At 43.6% G+C, this 18,439-nt stretch overlaps 1 protein-coding gene across 2 annotated transcripts in view; it reads left to right on the top strand.

Moving 5' to 3' along the window:
- Positions 1-18,439, top strand: part of tarbp1 (TAR (HIV-1) RNA binding protein 1) — a 220,731-nt gene that overhangs the window by 39,451 nt on the left and 162,841 nt on the right. For both annotated transcript variants that reach the window (XM_033025903.1, XM_033025902.1), the window contains exons 10-12: positions 12,133-12,271; positions 14,083-14,182; positions 15,254-15,432. In XM_033025903.1, coding sequence (XP_032881794.1) covers positions 12,133-12,271; positions 14,083-14,182; positions 15,254-15,432 — 418 coding nt within the window. The remainder of the gene's footprint in view (positions 1-12,132; positions 12,272-14,082; positions 14,183-15,253; positions 15,433-18,439) is intronic.

Here is an 18,439-nt window from a genome sequence, read left to right on the forward strand (position 1 = left end):
GGGGAAGTACAATGGGATCTGGGGGTCCTTGTTCATCAGTCAATGAAAGTAAGCATGCAGGTACAGCAGGCAGTGAAGAAAGCGAATGGCATGTTGGCCTTCATAACAAGAGGAGTTGGGTATAGGAGCAAAGAGGTCCTTCTGCAGTTGTACAGGGCCCTAGTGAGACCACACCTGGAGTATTGTGTGCAGTTTTGGTCTCCAAATTTGCAGGAAGGACATTCTTACTATTGAGGGAGTGCAGCGTAGGTTCATATGGTCATCAATTTTTGCATGCCATGGTTAACCAGAAGAACTTGTTTCTGATAACAGGCCTCAGTTTCATTCAGAATGGTGCAAAGAGTTCATGCAGCGGAATGGTGTAAAACACACTTGTTCCCCCATACCATCCAGCCTCCAGCGGGGCGGTGGAAAGGTCTGTTAAGGGCCTGTCCCACTGTACGAGGTAATTCAAGAGCTCTCCCGAGTTTAAAAAAAAATCTAACTCGTGGTAAGCACATAGAATGTAAGTAGCGGGTACGTCAGAGCTCGGGACGTCTCTTAGCGGCTCGTAACGTTAACGGCAGGTACTTGGGAAACGCGGTAAGCTCGTGAAGACTCGTGAAGATTTTTCAACATGAAAGACCCTGGCGCGACGCAACGTCTCACCTCCAACAGCAGCAGAAGCAGGCAAACGATCGTCGAACTCAGCCTGGGGCTCACGGCCGTTGCGGATCCGGATTTGCCCCCATCTACTCCCATAGCATGGCCAAGAAGATTGAAGATAGACACAAAATGGATGATGTTTCGGGTCAAGACCCTTCTTTCAGACTGAAGAAGAGTCTCGACCCAAAACATCATCCATTGCTTCTCTCCAGAGATGCTGCCGGTCCCGCTGAGTTACTCCTGCATTTTGTGTCTATCTTCAAATTACATCACGTGCTCCAGACGGCTGTGCAGGTGGGCGGCGCGACTCTTGTCAACAGCGGCCTCTGCAGTCCGTCTGTCTTTTTATTGTTTTCTGTCTTGTTCTATGTAGTTTTTATTGTTTTTTTTGTCGGGGTATGTGTGTGGGGGTGGGGTGGGGTGGGGGGAACTTTAAGGTCTTTCCCCTGCACGGGAGACCCGACCTTTTCTTTGTCGGGTCTCCGTTGTCGTTGGGGCTGCAACGTGGAGCGGCCTCCAACAGGAATGACCTGGGGCTCCAGTCGCGGAGCTGCGGATCTGCTCACCATCACGGAGCTGGCCGAGTCCGGAGCGGGTGTAGCTGTGGTGGAGCGCTGCTGTGACCCGACACCCGGAGATTCGGAAGCTCCTACCGCAGGTCTGTGGACAGTAATACCGGGAGCCCGCGGGTCCCTGGTGGGAGACCGCTTTTCGGGGCTTCCGCAACGGCAACTTCTCCCGCCCGAGTTGCGGGGTTGAAGATTACCTGGAGCGGGGCCTACATCACCGCCCCGCGCGGCTTGGAATGGCCGCGGGACTTTGTGAGCGCCCGCCGGGGGCTCCAACACCAAGAGCCCGCCGGGGCTCCAACACCAAGACCCAGTGCGTGGCCTTGCATCACCCGGCGTGGCTTTAATGGCTGCGGGACATTTAACATCGCCCGCCGGGTGCTTTGACTCTGTCTTTGACTGACATGGGGGGGAGAGGGGAGTGCAGGGGAGAGATATGTTTTTTTTGCCTTCCTTCACAGCGAGGAGAAGATGCGCTGTGAAGGATGTTTGTGTAAATTGTGTTGGGTCTTGGGTCTTTTTTGTTTTGTATGTATGGCTGCAGAAACGGCATTTCGTTTGGACCTCAACGGGGTCCAAATGACAAATAAATGTATTGTATTGTATGAAAACGCGCGCGACTCTCGCTGGACCGTCGCGCGACCGTCACTACCGGCCTGTCACGTAAGTGACGGCCCAAGTGGCTTCAACCCAATTTGGCCTTGAGAGTTGAGCAAAAACAGTTAAGTCAAAAACACCATTTTGACTCTCACAAAAAGGAGAGGAACTTCAAGCCAGATGAACAAGTTTGTGTTCTCAATCCTTATAATGGGTGACTTCAATCTACATATAGATTGGGTGAATCAAATTGATCCTTCATTGATGGGTCCTTCATTGATGCTCTATTCCTACTCATAGTCTTTTCCGTTCCGTGGTCTGTAGCCGGGTAGTCCATCTGTGAGTCATCTTCCGCCCTGCTCTCGTAGACTCTAGGGGTATCTATTATTTAAAAACAGCTACCCACATATCAATTCTCTTGGAAAAAAAAAATCCTGTAGATGCAAGTATATCATTGGGGTTAACAAATAGGTACCTCCCTTCATTGGTGTTTCGATGAGTTAGGCCCACGACACCTCAGGACGGCTCAACAGTTGGTTCTGGCATCTCTCCCCCACCTCCCCCCTCCCCCCCCCCCTCCCCTCCCCCCCTCCACCCCTCCACCCCTCTACCACTCTTCCCCCCCCCCACCCCCCATCCTGTGCTCTCCAGCATAAATGCATCTATGACATTCTGTCAGATCAGTCATGCAACTCCCCCACCTCCTTTACATCTATGGAGCGAAGGAAATAGGCAACGTTTTGGGTTGAATACCTTCTTCAGACTGATTTGAGGGTGGGGGGTGGCGGGAAGAAGAAAGGAAGAGGTGGAGCCAGTGTGCTGAGGGAGAGCTGAGAAGGGGAGGAGAAATTAGGGACTACCTGAAATTAGAGAAGTCAATGTTGTCTTTGCACAAGACATCACATATGCTAATTATATCACATACCTAACACTGCCGCTGGGGTGCAAACTGCCCAAGCGAAATATGAGGTGCTGCTCCTCCAATTTACGGTGGTCCTCACTCTGGCCATGGAGGAGGCCCAGGACGGAAAGGTCGGATTCAGAATGGGAGGGGGAGTTGAAGTGCTGAGCCACCGGGAGATCAGGTTAATTATTGCGAACCGAGCGGAGGTGTTCGGCGAAACGATCGTCAAGCCTACGCTTGGTCTCACTGATGTAGAGCAGCTGACATCAAGAGCAGCTGATACAATAGATGAGGTTGGAGGAGGTGCAGTTGAACCTCTGCTGCACCTGGAAAGACTGCTTGGGTCCTTGAATGGAGTCAAGGGGGAAGGTAAAGCGACAAGTGTAGCATTTCCTGCGGTTGCAAGGAAAGGATCCCGGAGATGGGATGGTTCTGGTGGGAAGGGACAAATTGACCAGGGAGTTATGGAGGGAGCGGTCTTTGCGGAAAGCAGACAGGGGAGGAGATGGGAAGATGTAAAAAAAGGGATGAGGTCCTACAAGATGAATTTAGGGAGCTAGGAGATAAACTTAAAAGTAGGACCTCAAAGGTAATAATCTCTGGATTACTACCAGTACCACGGGCCAGTCAGAGTAGAAATAGGAGGATATTGCAGATGAATACGTGGCTTGAAAAATGGTGCAAGGGGGAGGGATTCAAATTTTTAGGGCATTGGAACCAGTTCTGGGGGAGGTGGGACCAGTACAAACAGGACGGTCTGCACCTGGGCTGGAATGGAACCAATGTCCTTGGGGGAGTGTTTGCTAGTGCTGTCGGGGAGGATTTAAACTAATGTGGCAGGGGGATGGGTACAAGAGCAGAGAGGCAGGGGGGTGTAAAATGAGGGTAGAAGCAATAGGTAGCAAGGTGAAAAGTAAAAGTGGCAGGCAGACAAAACCAGGGCAAAAATCAAAAAGGGCCACTTTTCAACATAATTGTATAAGGGGTAAGAGCGTTGTAAAAACAAGCCTGAAGGCTTTGTGTCTCAATGCAAGGAGTATTCATAATAAGGTGGATGAGTTGATCGTGCAGATAGCCATTAATGATTATGATATAGTTGGGATCACGGAGACATGGCTCCAGGGTGACCAAGGCTGGGAGCTGAACATCCAGGGATATTCAATATTCAGGAGGGATAGAGAGAAAGGAAAAGGAGGTGGGGTAGCGTTGCTGGTTAGAGAGGAGATTAACGCAATGGAAAGGAAGGACATTAGTTTGGAGGATGTGGAATCGGTATGGGTAGAGCTGCGAAACACTAAGGGGCAGAAAACGCTGGTGGGTGTTGTGTACAGGCCACCTAACAGTAGTAGTGAAGTTGGAGATGGTATCAAACAGGAAATTAGAAATGCGTGCGACAAAGGCAAAACAGTTATAATGGGTGATTTCAATCTACATATAGATTGGGTGAATAAAATTGGCAGGGGTGATGAGGAAGAGGATTTCTTGGAATGTATGCGGGATAGTTATCTAAATCAACATGTAGAGGAACCAACGAGAGAGCAGGCTATTTTAGACTGGGTATTGAGTAATGAGGAAGGGTTAGTTAGCAGTCTTGTTGTACGTGCCCCCTTGGGCAAGAGTGACCATAATATGGTTGAGTTCTTCATTAGGATGGAGAGTGACATTGTTAATTCAGAAACAATGGTTCTGAACTTAAAGAAAGGTAACTTTGAGGGTATGAGACGTGAATTGGCCAAGATTGACTGGCAATTAATTCTAAAAGGGTTGACGATGGATATGCAATGGAAGACATTTAAAGACTGCATGGATGAACTACAAAAATTGTTCATCCCAGTTTGGCAAAAGAATAAATCAGGGAAGGTAGTGCATCCGTGGATAACAATGGAAATCAGGGATAGTATCAAAGCGAAGGATGATGCGTACAAATTAGCCAGAAAAAGCAGCATACCAGAGGACTGGGAGAAATTCAGAGACCAGCAGAGGAGGACAAAGGGCTTAATTAGGAAAGGAAAAATAGATTATGAAAGAAAACTGGCAGGGAACATAAAAACTGACTGCAAAAGTTTTTATAGATATGTGAAAAGAAAGAGATTAGTTAAAACAAATGTAGGTCCCTTGCAGTCAGAAACAGGTGAGTTGATCATGGGGAACAAGGATATGGCGGACCAATTGAATAACTACTTTGGTTCCGTCTTCACTAAGGAAGACATAAATAATCTGCCGGAAATAGCAGGGGACCGCGGGTCAAAGGAGTTGGAGGAATTGAGTGAAATCCAAGTTAGTCGGGAAGTGGTGTTGGGTAAATTGAATGGATTAAAGGCCGATAAATCCCCAGGGCCAGATAGGCTGCATCCCAGAGTACTTAAGGAAGTAGCTCCAGAAATAGTGGATGCATTAGTAATAATCTTTCAAAACTCTTTAGATTCTGGAGTAGTTCCTGAGGATTGGCGGGTAGCAAACGTAACCCCACTTTTTAAGAAGGGAGGGAGAGAGAAACGGGGAATTACAGACCAGTTAGTCTAACATCGGTAGTGGGGAAACTGCTAGAGTCAGTTATTAAAGATGGGATAGCAGCACATTTGGAAAGTGGTGAAATCATTGGACAAAGTCAGCATGGATTTACGAAAGGTAAATCATGTCTGACGAATCTTATAGAATTTTTCGAGGATGTAACTAGTAGCGTGGATAGGGGAGAACCAGTGGATGTGGTGTATCTGGACTTCCAGAAGGCTTTCGACAAGGTCCCACATAAGAGATTAGTATACAAACTTAAAGCACACGGCATTGGGGGTTCAGTATTGATGTGGATAGAGAACTGGCTGGCAAACAGGAAGCAAAGAGTAGGAGTAAACGGGTCCTTTTCACAATGGCGGGCAGTGACTATTGGGGTACCGCAAGGCTCAGTGCTGGGACCCCAGCTATTTACAATATATATTAATGATCTGGATGAGGGAATTGAAGGCAATATCTCCAAGTTTGCGGATGACACTAAGCTGGGGGGCAGTGTTAGCTGTGAGGAGGATGCTAGGAGACTGCAAGGTGACTTGGATAGGCTGGGTGAGTGGGCAAATGTTTGGCAGATGCAGTATAATGTGGATAAATGTGAGGTTATCCATTTTGGTGGCAAAAACAGGAAAGCAGACTATTATCTAAATGGTGGCCGATTAGGAAAAGGGGAGATGCAGCGAGACCTGGGTGTCATGGTACACCAGTCATTGAAAGTAGGCATGCAGGTGCAGCAGGCAGTGAAGAAAGCGAATGGTATGTTAGCTTTCATAGCAAAAGGATTTGAGTATAGGAGCAGGGAGGTTCTACTGCAGTTGTACAGGGTCTTGGTGAGACCACACCTGGAGTATTGCGTACAGTTTTGGTCTCCAAATCTGAGGAAGGACATTATTGCCATAGAGGGAGTGCAGAGAAGGTTCACCAGACTGATTCCTGGGATGTCAGGACTGTCTTATGAAGAAAGACTGGATAGACTTGGTTTATACTCTCTAGAATTTAGGAGATTGAGAGGGGATCTTATAGAAACTTACAAAATTCTTAAGGGGTTGGACAGACTAGATGCAGGAAGATTGTTCCCGATGTTGGGGAAATCCAGGACAAGGGGTTACAGCTTAAGGATAAGGGGGAAATCCTTTAAAACCGAGATGAGAAAAACTTTTTTCACACAGAGAGTGGTGAATCTCTGGAACTCTCTGCCACAGAGGGTAGTTGATGCCAGTTCATTGGCTATATTTAAGAGGGAGTTAGATGTGGCCCTTGTGGCTAAGGGGATCAGAGGGTATGGAGAGAAGGCAGGTACGGGATACTGAGTTGGATGATCAGCCATGATCATATTGAATGGCGGTGCAGGCTCGAAGGGCCGAATGGCCTACTCCTGCACCTAATTTCTATGTTTCTATGTTTCTATGTGGCAAGTGGTGGGATCACGTTGGAGGTGGCAAAAATGTCGGAGGATTATTTGTTGTTTGTGACGGCTGGTAGGGTGGAAGGTGAGGACAAGGGGGACTCTGCACTTGTTTCAAGAGGGGGGATGGGGAGTGAGAGCAGAGTCACAGGGTATAGAAGAGACCCTGGTGAGAGCCTCATCTATAGTACAAGAGGGGAACCCCTGTTCCCTGAAGAATGAGGACATCTCTGATGCCGTGGTGTGGAACACCTCATCCTGGGTGCAGATGCGGTGTAGACGGAGGAATTGGGAGTAGGGGATGGAGTCCTTACAGGAAGCAGGCTGGGAAGAAGTGTAGTCCAGATAGCCATGGGAGTCAGTGGGTTTATAGTGGATGTCGGTCAGTAGTCTATCACCTGCAATTGAGATAGTGAGGTCAAGAAATGGTAGGGAAATGTAGGGAATGGTCCAGGTGTATTTGAGTTGCGGATGGAAGTTAGTGGTGAAATGGATGAAGTCAGTGAGTTGTGTGTGGGTGCAGGAGGTAGCACCAATGCAGTCATCAATGTAGCGGAGATAGAGTTCGGGGATAGGGCCACGATATGCCTCGAACAAGGATTGTTCGACGTGCCCTACAAAGAGGCAGGCATAGCTAGGGCCCATGCGCATGCCCATAGCTATGCCTTGTATTTGGAAGAAATGGGAGGAGTCAAACGAGGAGTCAAAGTTATTAGTGGGTAAGGACCAGCTCTGCTAGGTAGAGGAGAGTAGTAGCTCATCTGCCTTAATTATTTAAATATCCCCAGTATTAGAGTCTTAGGTGAGCAATGTTGAGAAGACCTCATTGTTCGGGTGTCAGGCATAGGACTCCTCAAGTGGATACTCTATTCCACGCCCTATCATGTGAAAAGATTATCAACAGACAGGGAAAGATTCAAGGATGTGCAATGTTCTACTGATTTCTGGTTATCTTTGGCTCAAAGCTTCTCAAATGGAAGAAGAAATGTTCAATGTGTTGTTGAGAACTATGATTCCATTTGTCAGGAGTAAACAGAAGCCTTTTCTTCAGCAGCGGAAATAGCACATCACCTCTAAAACTACCCACCTGGTTAGGCATCAAAAGCCTTATCTGTGAAAGAGCGTGCTGTTTCCACATTTGCTTCATTAACCTACCTCAGAAGCCACAAACACAGATAGAAAGCAAGTCATTCTTAAAACAGGGACAGCCTAGTTTGAGGATAACAATTTACATATGCATTAGTTTTGTGCAATCATCGTGTAGTGTCCATTCCACATTTAAGGAGAGCCATTGTTCTTACTGAGCATCTTATTCTAAGTTAGACACAAAAAGCTGGAGTAACTCAGCAGGACAGGCAGCATCTCTGGAGAGAAGGAATGGGTGATGTTTCCGGTCGGGACCCTTCTTCAGAACCAATATTCTATCAATCAATCAGACCAATATTCTAAGTGTTTCAGAAGGAACTGCAGATGCTGGAAAATCGAAGGTCTGAAGAAGGGTTTCGGCCCGAAACATTGCCTATTTCCTTCGCTCCATAGATGCTGCTGCACCCGCTGAGTTTCTCCAGCATTTTTGTGTACCTCCAATATTCTGAGTATTGGGATTTGGAAATTTCCTGGAACTTAGGTTTTTTTTTTCATTTTTCATGGTATTTGATGCTATACAGTAATTGTTTAAGAAGGCTCAGATCTTGGATTGTAATTTTCTCCCATCAGTCTGCAGTTCTTCTCCCAGTGAAACATGGTTGCAGGAGGGCTGTGATTGGAAACTAAATATTCCAGGATTTCGTTGCTTCAGGTGTGATAGAATTGGAGGGGCAAGAGGTGGTGGTGTTGCATTGCTAGTCAGGGAAGATATTACAGCAGTGCTTTGGAAGGATAGATTGGAGGGCTCATCTAGGGAGGCTAGGGAAGCGGAAAATCAAAATGTGACAGGAGGATCCAGAATGTGTGAAGATAAAGCTCTAGATGTAAAAGGGGCAAAAACGGAAAGGAAGGGTAGTAAAAATCATCTGAAAGTGCTTTATCTAAATGCACGGAGTATTCGAAATAAGATAAATGAATTAACGGTGCAATTAAGTATATATGGTTATGATATCGTGGCCATTACGGAGACATGGCTGCAAGGGGATCAGGACTGGGAGTTAAATATAGAGGGGTACTCGACAATTAGAAAAGATAGACAGGAAAGAAAGGGAGGAGGGGTGGCCCTTTTAATAAGGGAGGGAATAACGGCAATAGAGAGGAAGGATATTGCGTTGAAGGATCAGGATAGTGAAACAGCTTGGGTACAGATAGAGAATAACAAGGGGAAAAAAACACTAGTGGGTGTAATTTATAGACCTCCAAATAGCTGTGACGCTGTTAGTCAGAACATAAATCTGCAAATAGTTGACGCATGTAAAAAGGGAACTGCTGTAATCATGGGGGACTTCAATTTTCATATTAATTGGGCAAACCAAACTGGGCAGGGTAGACTAGAGGAAGAGTTTATAGAATGTATTAGAGACGGGTTCCTAGAACAGTATGTCACAGAACCGACAAGGGGGGAGGCAATCTTGGATCTGGTCCTGTGTAATGAAGCAGGATTGATTAAAAATGTCATAGTTAGGGACTCGTTGGGAACAAGTGACCACAATATGGTCGAATTCCATATTCAAATAGAAGGGGAGCAGGTTGAAACTCAGGCTAGGGTGCTTAGTCTAAATAAGGGGGATTATGAAGGTATGAGGACTGAGCTGATCAAAGTTGACTGGGATAGCAGACTCAAGAATAAGACGGTACATGAGCAGTGGTGTACGTTTAAGGATCTACTGTATAACCTTCAAGAAAAATTTATTCCTATGAAGAAAAAAAGGGGTAAGGGTAAGAACAGTCAGCCATGGCTCAGTAAAACTATAAAGGATAGTATTCGGCTGAAGGCAAGGGCATATAAGGTAGCCAGAGATAGTGGGAGGGTAGAGGATTGGGAAGCATTTAAAGGTCAGCAAAGAATAACTAAGAGATTAATTAAGACGGGGAAAATAGACTATGAAAGGAATTTAGCGAACAACATAAAAACTAATAGTAAGAGTTTTTATAGCTATATAAAAAGAAAAAGGGTGGCTAAGGTGAACGTTGGTCCATTGGAGGGTGGGACTGGAGAGTTGTTGGTGGGGAACATGGAAATGGCAAAGGCATTAAACGAGTATTTTGTATCAGTCTTCACCATAGAAGACACAAAAAATATTCCAACGCTGGATAAACAGGGGGCGGTAGGAATGGAGGAGCTAAATACTATTAAGATCACCAAGGAGGTGGTATTAGGGAAATTAATGAGACTGAAGGAGGATAAATCCCCTGGGCCTGATGGATTACATCCAAGGGTCTTGAGGGAGATAGCGGTGGGGATTGTGGATGCATTGGTGATAATTTTCCAAAACTCCCTGGAGGCAGGAACGGTCCCAGTGGATTGGAAAATGGCCAATGTAACACCTATATTTAAAAAAGGAAGTAGACAGAAGGCGGGTAACTATAGACCGGTTAGTCTAACATCGGTGGTGGGTAAAATGTTAGAGACAATTATTAAAGAAACACTAACGGGGCACTTGGATAAACATGACTTCATCGGACAGAACCAGCATGGTTTTGTGAAGGGGAAATCCTGTTTAACGAATCTGCTCGAATTCTTTGAGGAAGTAACAACCCGGGTGGATAAAGGGGAACCGGTGGATGTGGTATACTTGGACTTCCAAAAGGCTTTTGACAAGGTGCCACATAAGAGACTATTGCTAAAAATAAAAAATTATGGGATTGGGGGTAATATATTAGCATGGGTAGAGGATTGGCTGACAAATAGGAAGCAGAGAGTGGGGATAAATGGTTCATACTCGGGATGGCAACCGGTAACTAGCGGGGTTCCGCAAGGGTCGGTGCTGGGACCCCAGTTGTTCACAATTTATATAAATGATTTGGAGGAGGGAACCAAGTGTAATATATCAAATTTGCGGACGATACAAAAATGGGAGGAAAAGTTGGGGATGAGGAGGATAGGAAGAGTCTGCAAATGGATATAGATAAGCTAGGTGAGTGGGCAACAACTTGGCAGATGAAATTTAATACTAATAAATGTGAAGTCATTCACTTTGGGAAAAAAAATGATAGGGCAAGTTATTTTCTAAATGAGGAGGAGCTGCGTTGTAATGCAACGCAAAGGGATCTAGGGGTATTAGTACATGAATCACTAAAAGTCAGTATGCAGGTGCAGCAAGCAATCAGGAAGGCCAATGGAGTTTTGGCCTTTATTGCTAGGGGGATTGAGTATAAAAACACGGAGGTCTTGCTGCAGCTGTACACAGTATTAGTGAGACCACATTTGGAATACTGTGTACAGTTCTGGGGTCCATACTTAAGGAAGGATGTACTAGCCCTGGAGGCAGTGCAGCGAAGGTTTACAAGATTAATTCCTGCAATGAGGGGATTGACATATGAGGAAAGGTTAAGTAAGCTGGAGCTCTACTCTTTGGAGTTTAGGAGAATGAGAGGCGATCTCATTGAAACATATAAGATCGTGAGGGGCCTTGATCGGGTGGATGCACCGAGGATGTTCCCAATGATCGGGGAAACTAGAACTAGGGGACATAGTTGCAGAATAAGGGGGGGCTCTTTTAAAACTGAGATGAGGAAGAACTTCTTCACCAAGAGGGTGGTTAATTTATGGAATTCACTGCCCCAGGGAGCAGTGGAAGCAGAAACGTTAAATATATTTAAGTCTAAAATAGATGGTTTTTTAGCTGCCGAGGGGATAAGGGGCTACGGGGAGAGGGCAGGGATATGGACCTAGGTATGGTTAGTATAGTAAGACCTGAGTGATCTCCTGGACAAGTGTTGATCGCCTGGATTGGGGTCGGAGAGGAATTTCCCGGATTTTTTTTCCCGAATTGGACCTAGGTTTTTATCCGGTTTTTTGCCTCCCCCAGGAGATCACGCGGTTCTTGGGGTGGAGAGGGGTGATAGCGGTATAAAGGGGAGGGTAGTGTCTTGTGTTCTGTGTCTTGTGTCTACTGTTTGTGGGTAAGTGTGTCTGTTTAGTGTTCAGCCATGAGCGAATGGCGGTGCGGGCTCGACGGACCTGGTGGTCTACTCTCGCACCTACTTTCTATGTTTCTATGTTTCTATGTTTCTGCATACCTGAATTAGCAAATGGTTGCAGTCATTCAGGGCATTTTGGGGACTTGGTCAACCTGGTCATTCTCACGTGTGAATCCAGGTAATCACCCAAATTCAGCCTGTTCCAGGTGTGCCCAGCTCAATCTTGGCATTCATATCATGCTCTTGTCTGGGTTTCCATCACACCCTGTATGTTTCTTCATCAATTTAGATCAGAAGAAATGGTACTTCTTTTTTTTTTAAAGTGTAATTAAATCTGCAAAAATAATTTATTGAGAAACCTGTTAACGCCATGAGGAAACAGGCCGTTAGTGTGTGCAACATGACTATAATTTCTTAGGTGTTGTCGTTATTTTTAGGTGTGCGAGTGGTTGCACAGCAACAACAGGAGTTTCAAGCTTGAAGATAGTGCCACAGAACTAGATCTGAAGCGACCTGCACTACGTACGTATGTTCAGAATCTGGTGAAGCAGTACATGAAGGTGCCAGTGACTGATGGTAAGAGACTTATTTATATTATTCATGTGACTAACACGATCCATGCGTGAATTCACCAGAACTGTATCACTTTCCAATTGCTTAATTAAAAAATGATCATCTCTCATTTTATATTTCTCCATGGCCCTGCCCCTTTCCATGTCTGAGAGGTTCTGAAACCCTGCATTGATCCCATTCTGATTTCTCATGCTCTATCTCCGGCACGGTGGCGCAGTGGTAGAGTTGTTGCCTTACAGCGCCAGAGACCCAGATTCGATCTTGATTACGGGTGCTTATCTGTACGGAGTTTGTAAGTTCTCCCCGTGACCTGCGAGGGTTTTCTCCGAGCTCTTTGGTTTCCTCCCACACTCCAAAGACGTACAGGGTTGGAGGTTAATTGGCTTGGTATAAATGTAAATTGTCCCGAGTGTGTGTAGGGTTGTGTTAATGTACGGGGATCGTTGGTTGGTGCGGACTCGGTGGGACGAAGGGCCTTTTTCCGCGCTGTATCTCTAAACTAAACTAAACTAAATTTCCTATGAGGCTTATCAATAACATCGATATTTTCATCTGTACAATTATTTAGCTCTGGCATTCCTTCAAGAAATCTGTTACGATGGTATTTAAAAGCTTTTGTCTTTGCCTGAGATTTTAGCTCCGTTCCATTACTTCTTACTTTGCCTCGTTCAGCATTTGCCTGATTATTTTTCTGTTGAATGCCTTGGGATGTTCTGCAATATCTAAGAAACCGTACAAAGCTATTTTTAAACATTCAAATATACTTCAATTTTCTTTCAGGCTAGATGGCATTTTTCAATCGAGGTAACCTGCAGTATATATGAGTATCTCATAGTGTAAACGAGCCCTGAAATTTTTTTTTCAGCCCTGATATTTTTCCTACATATATGTTTCAGTTCAGAATGATATTAACTTGAATTATAACATATGGGTTCCTCAATGAGCGACACTCTCACCTACGAGTCAGTAAATTCAAGTTCTGATCTAGCGACTTGACCACAATGGGTAGGTTGACATCCATTGCATTACTGAGAGGGCTGGAATGGTGTAGAGCTCCATCTTTCAGATGTGACATTAAACCAAAGCCCATCAGGTCATTGAGTAAAACAAAGATCACATAAATCTGCATCAAAGAAGAGCAGCAACTTTAGTATACTAGCTAATTATCTCTCACCATTATCAAAATTAGATCAAATGGTCATTGGTGCATTACTCGTTGACTGTTTAATGCAGTCATTAAGTAATGACAGCGTGAAACTGTTTACTGTTCAACTAACTGTTTGTGGGAACTTGCTATGCAGAATATGGCTTCGGCACTTTCTACATTACAATCATAAATACTCTTCAAAATAATTTCATCAACTGTCAGGTACTTCAGGATGTCCTGAGATTATGAAGAAGGGTCTCGACCCGAAACAGCACCCATTCCTTCTCTCCAGAGATGCTGCCTGTCCCACTGAGTTACTCCAGCTTTTTGTGTCTACCTTCATTGTAAAAAGTGCAACCTGTTCCACCTTGAAGCTGCACAAATGGAATGTCTCTTTATCTGGATGATCCTGTTTCTTCTCCATAGGAGAAATAACCTGTCCTCACCACCACCACTCCGCCACTACCCGCTACTTTACCTTGGATTAAATGAACGATTATGCAGAATTGTGGGCGAGTGCATTTCTCTGAAATGTTGAGCCATTGTAATAGTGATCTTCAAAATTGTAAGACTGATGTTACCTGGAAAACACGACTGCAGAAATATTCGTCGTCCAATAATAGACAATAAATTTAATGCCCTTCTGCTGTGCTTTCTTAATAACTAGGAGAAAAGGGCAGTTATTTGCCAGACCTGTTTGAGGCCCAGCTTGTTGCTCGGATGATTCTCCTCGCAGCAGATGTGGAAGAGCAACATTGCACTGAAGGGTAATGTCTGTTATTCTAAATGTATGTGTTTAGCTATTTTAAGTGCACATCAAAAGCAAAATTGGTTTCTATAATATTGCCATGTTCATATAAAATTCTTGGTGTGTTAACATGAGTGTGAAGAAGTAATACTAGACATTAATTAATGCATTCAAGTGCTTGTTCTCTTGGTGATAAATTGTGAAATTAATTGCACAGAACGTTTGTAACTTTTCATTCCCAAATACCTGCATAAGGTGTAAATGTATCCATCCAGAATGGAGATGATTGGGTAATTCTTATGTCAACCAGGCTGTTGTATGTAAATGGATTTAATTTCATGCCAATAATGTACATACTTCTATCCTACACCCATTGCATTTTCTTGAGAAATTATCCTAGTTTTATCGTGAGGTTGCAGTTGTTTCTGTTTGCTTGGTCTGCAGATTGTCTGTGTGTATAGATTTTTTTTTGATGTACATTAAGCTATTTGCTGCGATTTATGGGATTATGGAAGAATAAATTCTCATCAACTCCTCGCAGATTCCACCATTCACGTACACACTAGGGCCAATTTATAGTGGCCCATACATCTTTGCATATGGGAGGAAAGTGGAGCAGTCTTTGGAAACTGGAGACAGGGAGAACATGCAGACAGCATAGGAGATCAAGACTGACCCGGAGGTTGTTGAACCTGTGATGCAGCAACTCATTGCACCACTTGTCATTCTAATTTGGTATTCCTTTATTTTACTATGTTTTCTACTGGGAAGAGTTACGCTATTCATGATGGATAGAATGTATTTGAGCACCTGCATTACATTGGCACAGTCTGCATATGAGGCATGTTTGAGACGTTGTGTCATTGACAGATCCTGGAGGCAATGATATGGGTGGAAAATCAAATTCCTGCAGCTGAATATGGATGGGAAAAATGTGCTAGTGAATGAACCAACCTAACCATGTTCCCATGCTCTTCTAGGACTGACAATAGAAAGTGCATATTTGAGTCTCTGTTTGTTCAAAGGCAAGTGTGGTAAAAATGTTTTCTCTGAAAAGTATTCTGCATCTGTTTTTTCTTTTTAATTTTAGTGTTATAGATGGCAGGGATCAGAATGCCTTGGTTTGCTTCCTACAACCCCTTCTGAATGCCTTAACAAAGTTAAATACTCATGCTTACCTACCTTTACTGAAAGCAGACAAGAGCTTACAGCTATTGTTGAAACTGTTAGAGATGTCCGCACCAATGCACAATGCAACAACTTCAGAAGGTTAGTCAACCCTTAAAAAAATCTAGTAGCATACTAGCAGATTTGGCACTTCTGTACATTAAAAGTAACATTTTCCTTATAGTTTTGTTGCCCCCACCCCCTTAACCCCTAACCCTTCCCCTATCCTTCCCCTCCTCGGCCCTGCTTGGTTTGCTTTTGTTTGCAACTGCAATTCCACAATGTCAAGTGATCAGAATGCATGAAAGAGCCATTCATTTTTCAATCTGATGGCAATCCAAGTGGCGAACATTGGTGCAAAACAATGTTCCAGTAGATTTTTCCCCCCAATGTGGTCAATTTGAATGTTTGACCTATTTGATGCCGTTTCACATAAATCATGGTGGAATTTACTGAGCTCTTAAGGGATGACAAAGTATTTAACAGTATCTTCAGCAGCCTGCAAGGAAACATGCACTGAATGTTGCCCAAGCTCTGCGCCTTGTCCCCTAGATATTTTTTAATACATCCAACCTGCAACAGATATCAGAAGCTGGCTGGGAACAATGTTAGAAGAGGCCAAATGCTCCCATGTAAGCAGTGGCATATTTTCAGTAGCTGATTAATATGTTTCCAATACTGTGACATTTCATTGACAATACCCCAGAGCCATTGCTTTTTCTGGGAGCTGGCTATGTTCTTTAAAATTCACAAATTATTTTATTATCAGCTACATACCACTTAGGTACATGAATTCGTGGACAGGAGATAATATAATTATGACAGTGTAATTTATTCATTCATATTGCATTTTTATATGAAACCGGATATCTGTCCTTTTCCCTTTGATATTTAGGCAGGCAAAAGTATTAATGAAGCAAGGATGGATAACAATAATGGTTTCTATTTTAAGGAGTTTTACTCATGGTTTCCGTATTTGGTTTAGTTAAATCGTGGATGGAATTATTCCTGCACCGAAACAGATTGCATTATTTAAAGATACCATACTGTAATTTCTGTTTTCTTTACAAGAGTTCAAATGTGGTGGAAAGTTACCAGATACAAGAAATGTGCTTCTTTTATACTCCTGCGCTATTTGAATTGCAGAAAAAATAGTGTGGTACAGCTGTGAATGTTCACTTGCCGACTGCTGAAGGTTGAATGTTCCTATTCAGATTCAAAGTAAGCTTACAGAACAAAGAAATTAGAATTGTGCTTTAATGTGTCTGCTTTTGTTTTGTCAAGGTAGCCCAATTAATTTACCTCGAATGTCTAAATTAGAGTACGTTATCTTGTTTATTTTGGCATATATCTTTCAATTCATTTTTCCTCCCTTGCTCACTGATTCCTGCAACATCTCTCTTTCCAACTGTTCTTCCCCACTTCCCCAATAATTGTGTGGTACACTACCTAGGAGAGAAAGTCCAATTGCATTCTCTTTTTAAGCATTGTTTATTGGGACTTTGGGAAGCTTGCTGTGAAATTCAATCAAAGCTGTTTGTTCATCATCAAGTAGACTTAAACAGATGGCAATTTGCAGTGTTTTAATCAACCGAGGCACAGTTATAACATCTCCTTGGATCAAATGCAAAATCCTGCTCAAAGATTGCAATGCTCTTTTTATGGGGTACTGTAGTATTGTTGTTAAGTTACGAAGGTAGCAGCCAGAGCTCTGAACTATTGATCTGAAATGTGGGTTTGAATTCTACCGAGGCAGCTGTGGGAATTGAATTAAAATAATTGAAAACCTGGAACTTCAGCAAAATCAGGCTGACCTCAATAATATAAATCATGGGCCTTCTAGATTCTAGCAAAAGCCATCCGCTTTGTCAGTCTCCTTCAGGGAAGATAATCTGCCATTGTTAACTGATCAGGTGATTCAAGATCCATTAAAGTGGTTGACTGTTAACCACTTCTTCAATTCAGAGACAATAATTGCTGGCATGGCTGTGACGTCCACATTCCTTGAAGTAACAACGAAAAAATTAGTTTAATTGGCCAGATAACAGTTGATCATTTGTGCCTATATTTAGTTATTTGGGACATGTTCTCTTGCCAGTCCTGTGTTGATGGAGCAATGGCAATGCCCCTTCTCCACTGCTATCTGCTTCCTACAGGATGTACACTTTGTGGAATACAACTATAAATCTCCATGTTGTACTTTCAGTGAAAATATTTAAGCAGTGTGCTGTGTTAGAGATGTCATCTTATTTTACATACATTATTTACTAAATTACTGATCTGTACGTAAAATAACAAAATAGTTTACAATTATTGAACAGAATAGTGAATTTTCCTCAAGCAGTCTTGTGCTGTTCCCATTGTGTTTCACCCCGTTTCATTTGATTGCTATATTTAACATATGCACATCAGGGAGCAGTAGAGAACAAGCATTTAAATGTGCTAAATGAGTACATCTTGTGGTGACGTGAAGAAAGCTTCTGTTAGATTCCTGAACAATTAAAAATGCAATGCTTTCATGGAAGTATTTTTAGCAAACAGTTAGCGTGGGCTAAAACCATCACTCGTATCACCGAGCAAGGAGTTGTCACTGACCACTGTTACTGACTTTTATATATATTTTTGGGTGTATGCTTTCGATAGCCATATCTAACAAAATTCCAACCATCTCCATAAAAAAATGTTATTCACGCAGCATCAATGTCTTATGAAACCATAAGAGAGGGAAAAAAGTCAGAGCTAATTTCTAATCTTATGATTATGCTCCCTTGTTTTGTGTTATATGTCCTGAGGAAATAGTTCTTTATTAAAGGAATTTGTTGGGGAAATGCAAACAAGCATGTTGCTGCTTGATGTTCAAGTGTATGAATAAACAATCAACAGTCTGAAGAAGGGTCTCGACCCACAACATCGCCTATTTCCATCGCTCCATAGATGCTGTCTCACCCGCTGAGTTTCTCCAGCATTTTTGTCTAACTACAACCTCAACTCACATTTAAATAGTGTCAGTATAGTTAAAAAGAGGAGAGGAGAGGGGGGGGGGGAAGAGGAGTGGAGAGGGGGGGGGGGGGAGAGGAGAGGAGAGGGGGGGGGGAAGAGGAGAGGAGAG

The sequence above is a fragment of the Amblyraja radiata genome, chromosome 8 (assembly GCF_010909765.2).
Source record: "Amblyraja radiata isolate CabotCenter1 chromosome 8, sAmbRad1.1.pri, whole genome shotgun sequence".
Taxonomy (NCBI): domain Eukaryota; kingdom Metazoa; phylum Chordata; class Chondrichthyes; order Rajiformes; family Rajidae; genus Amblyraja; species Amblyraja radiata.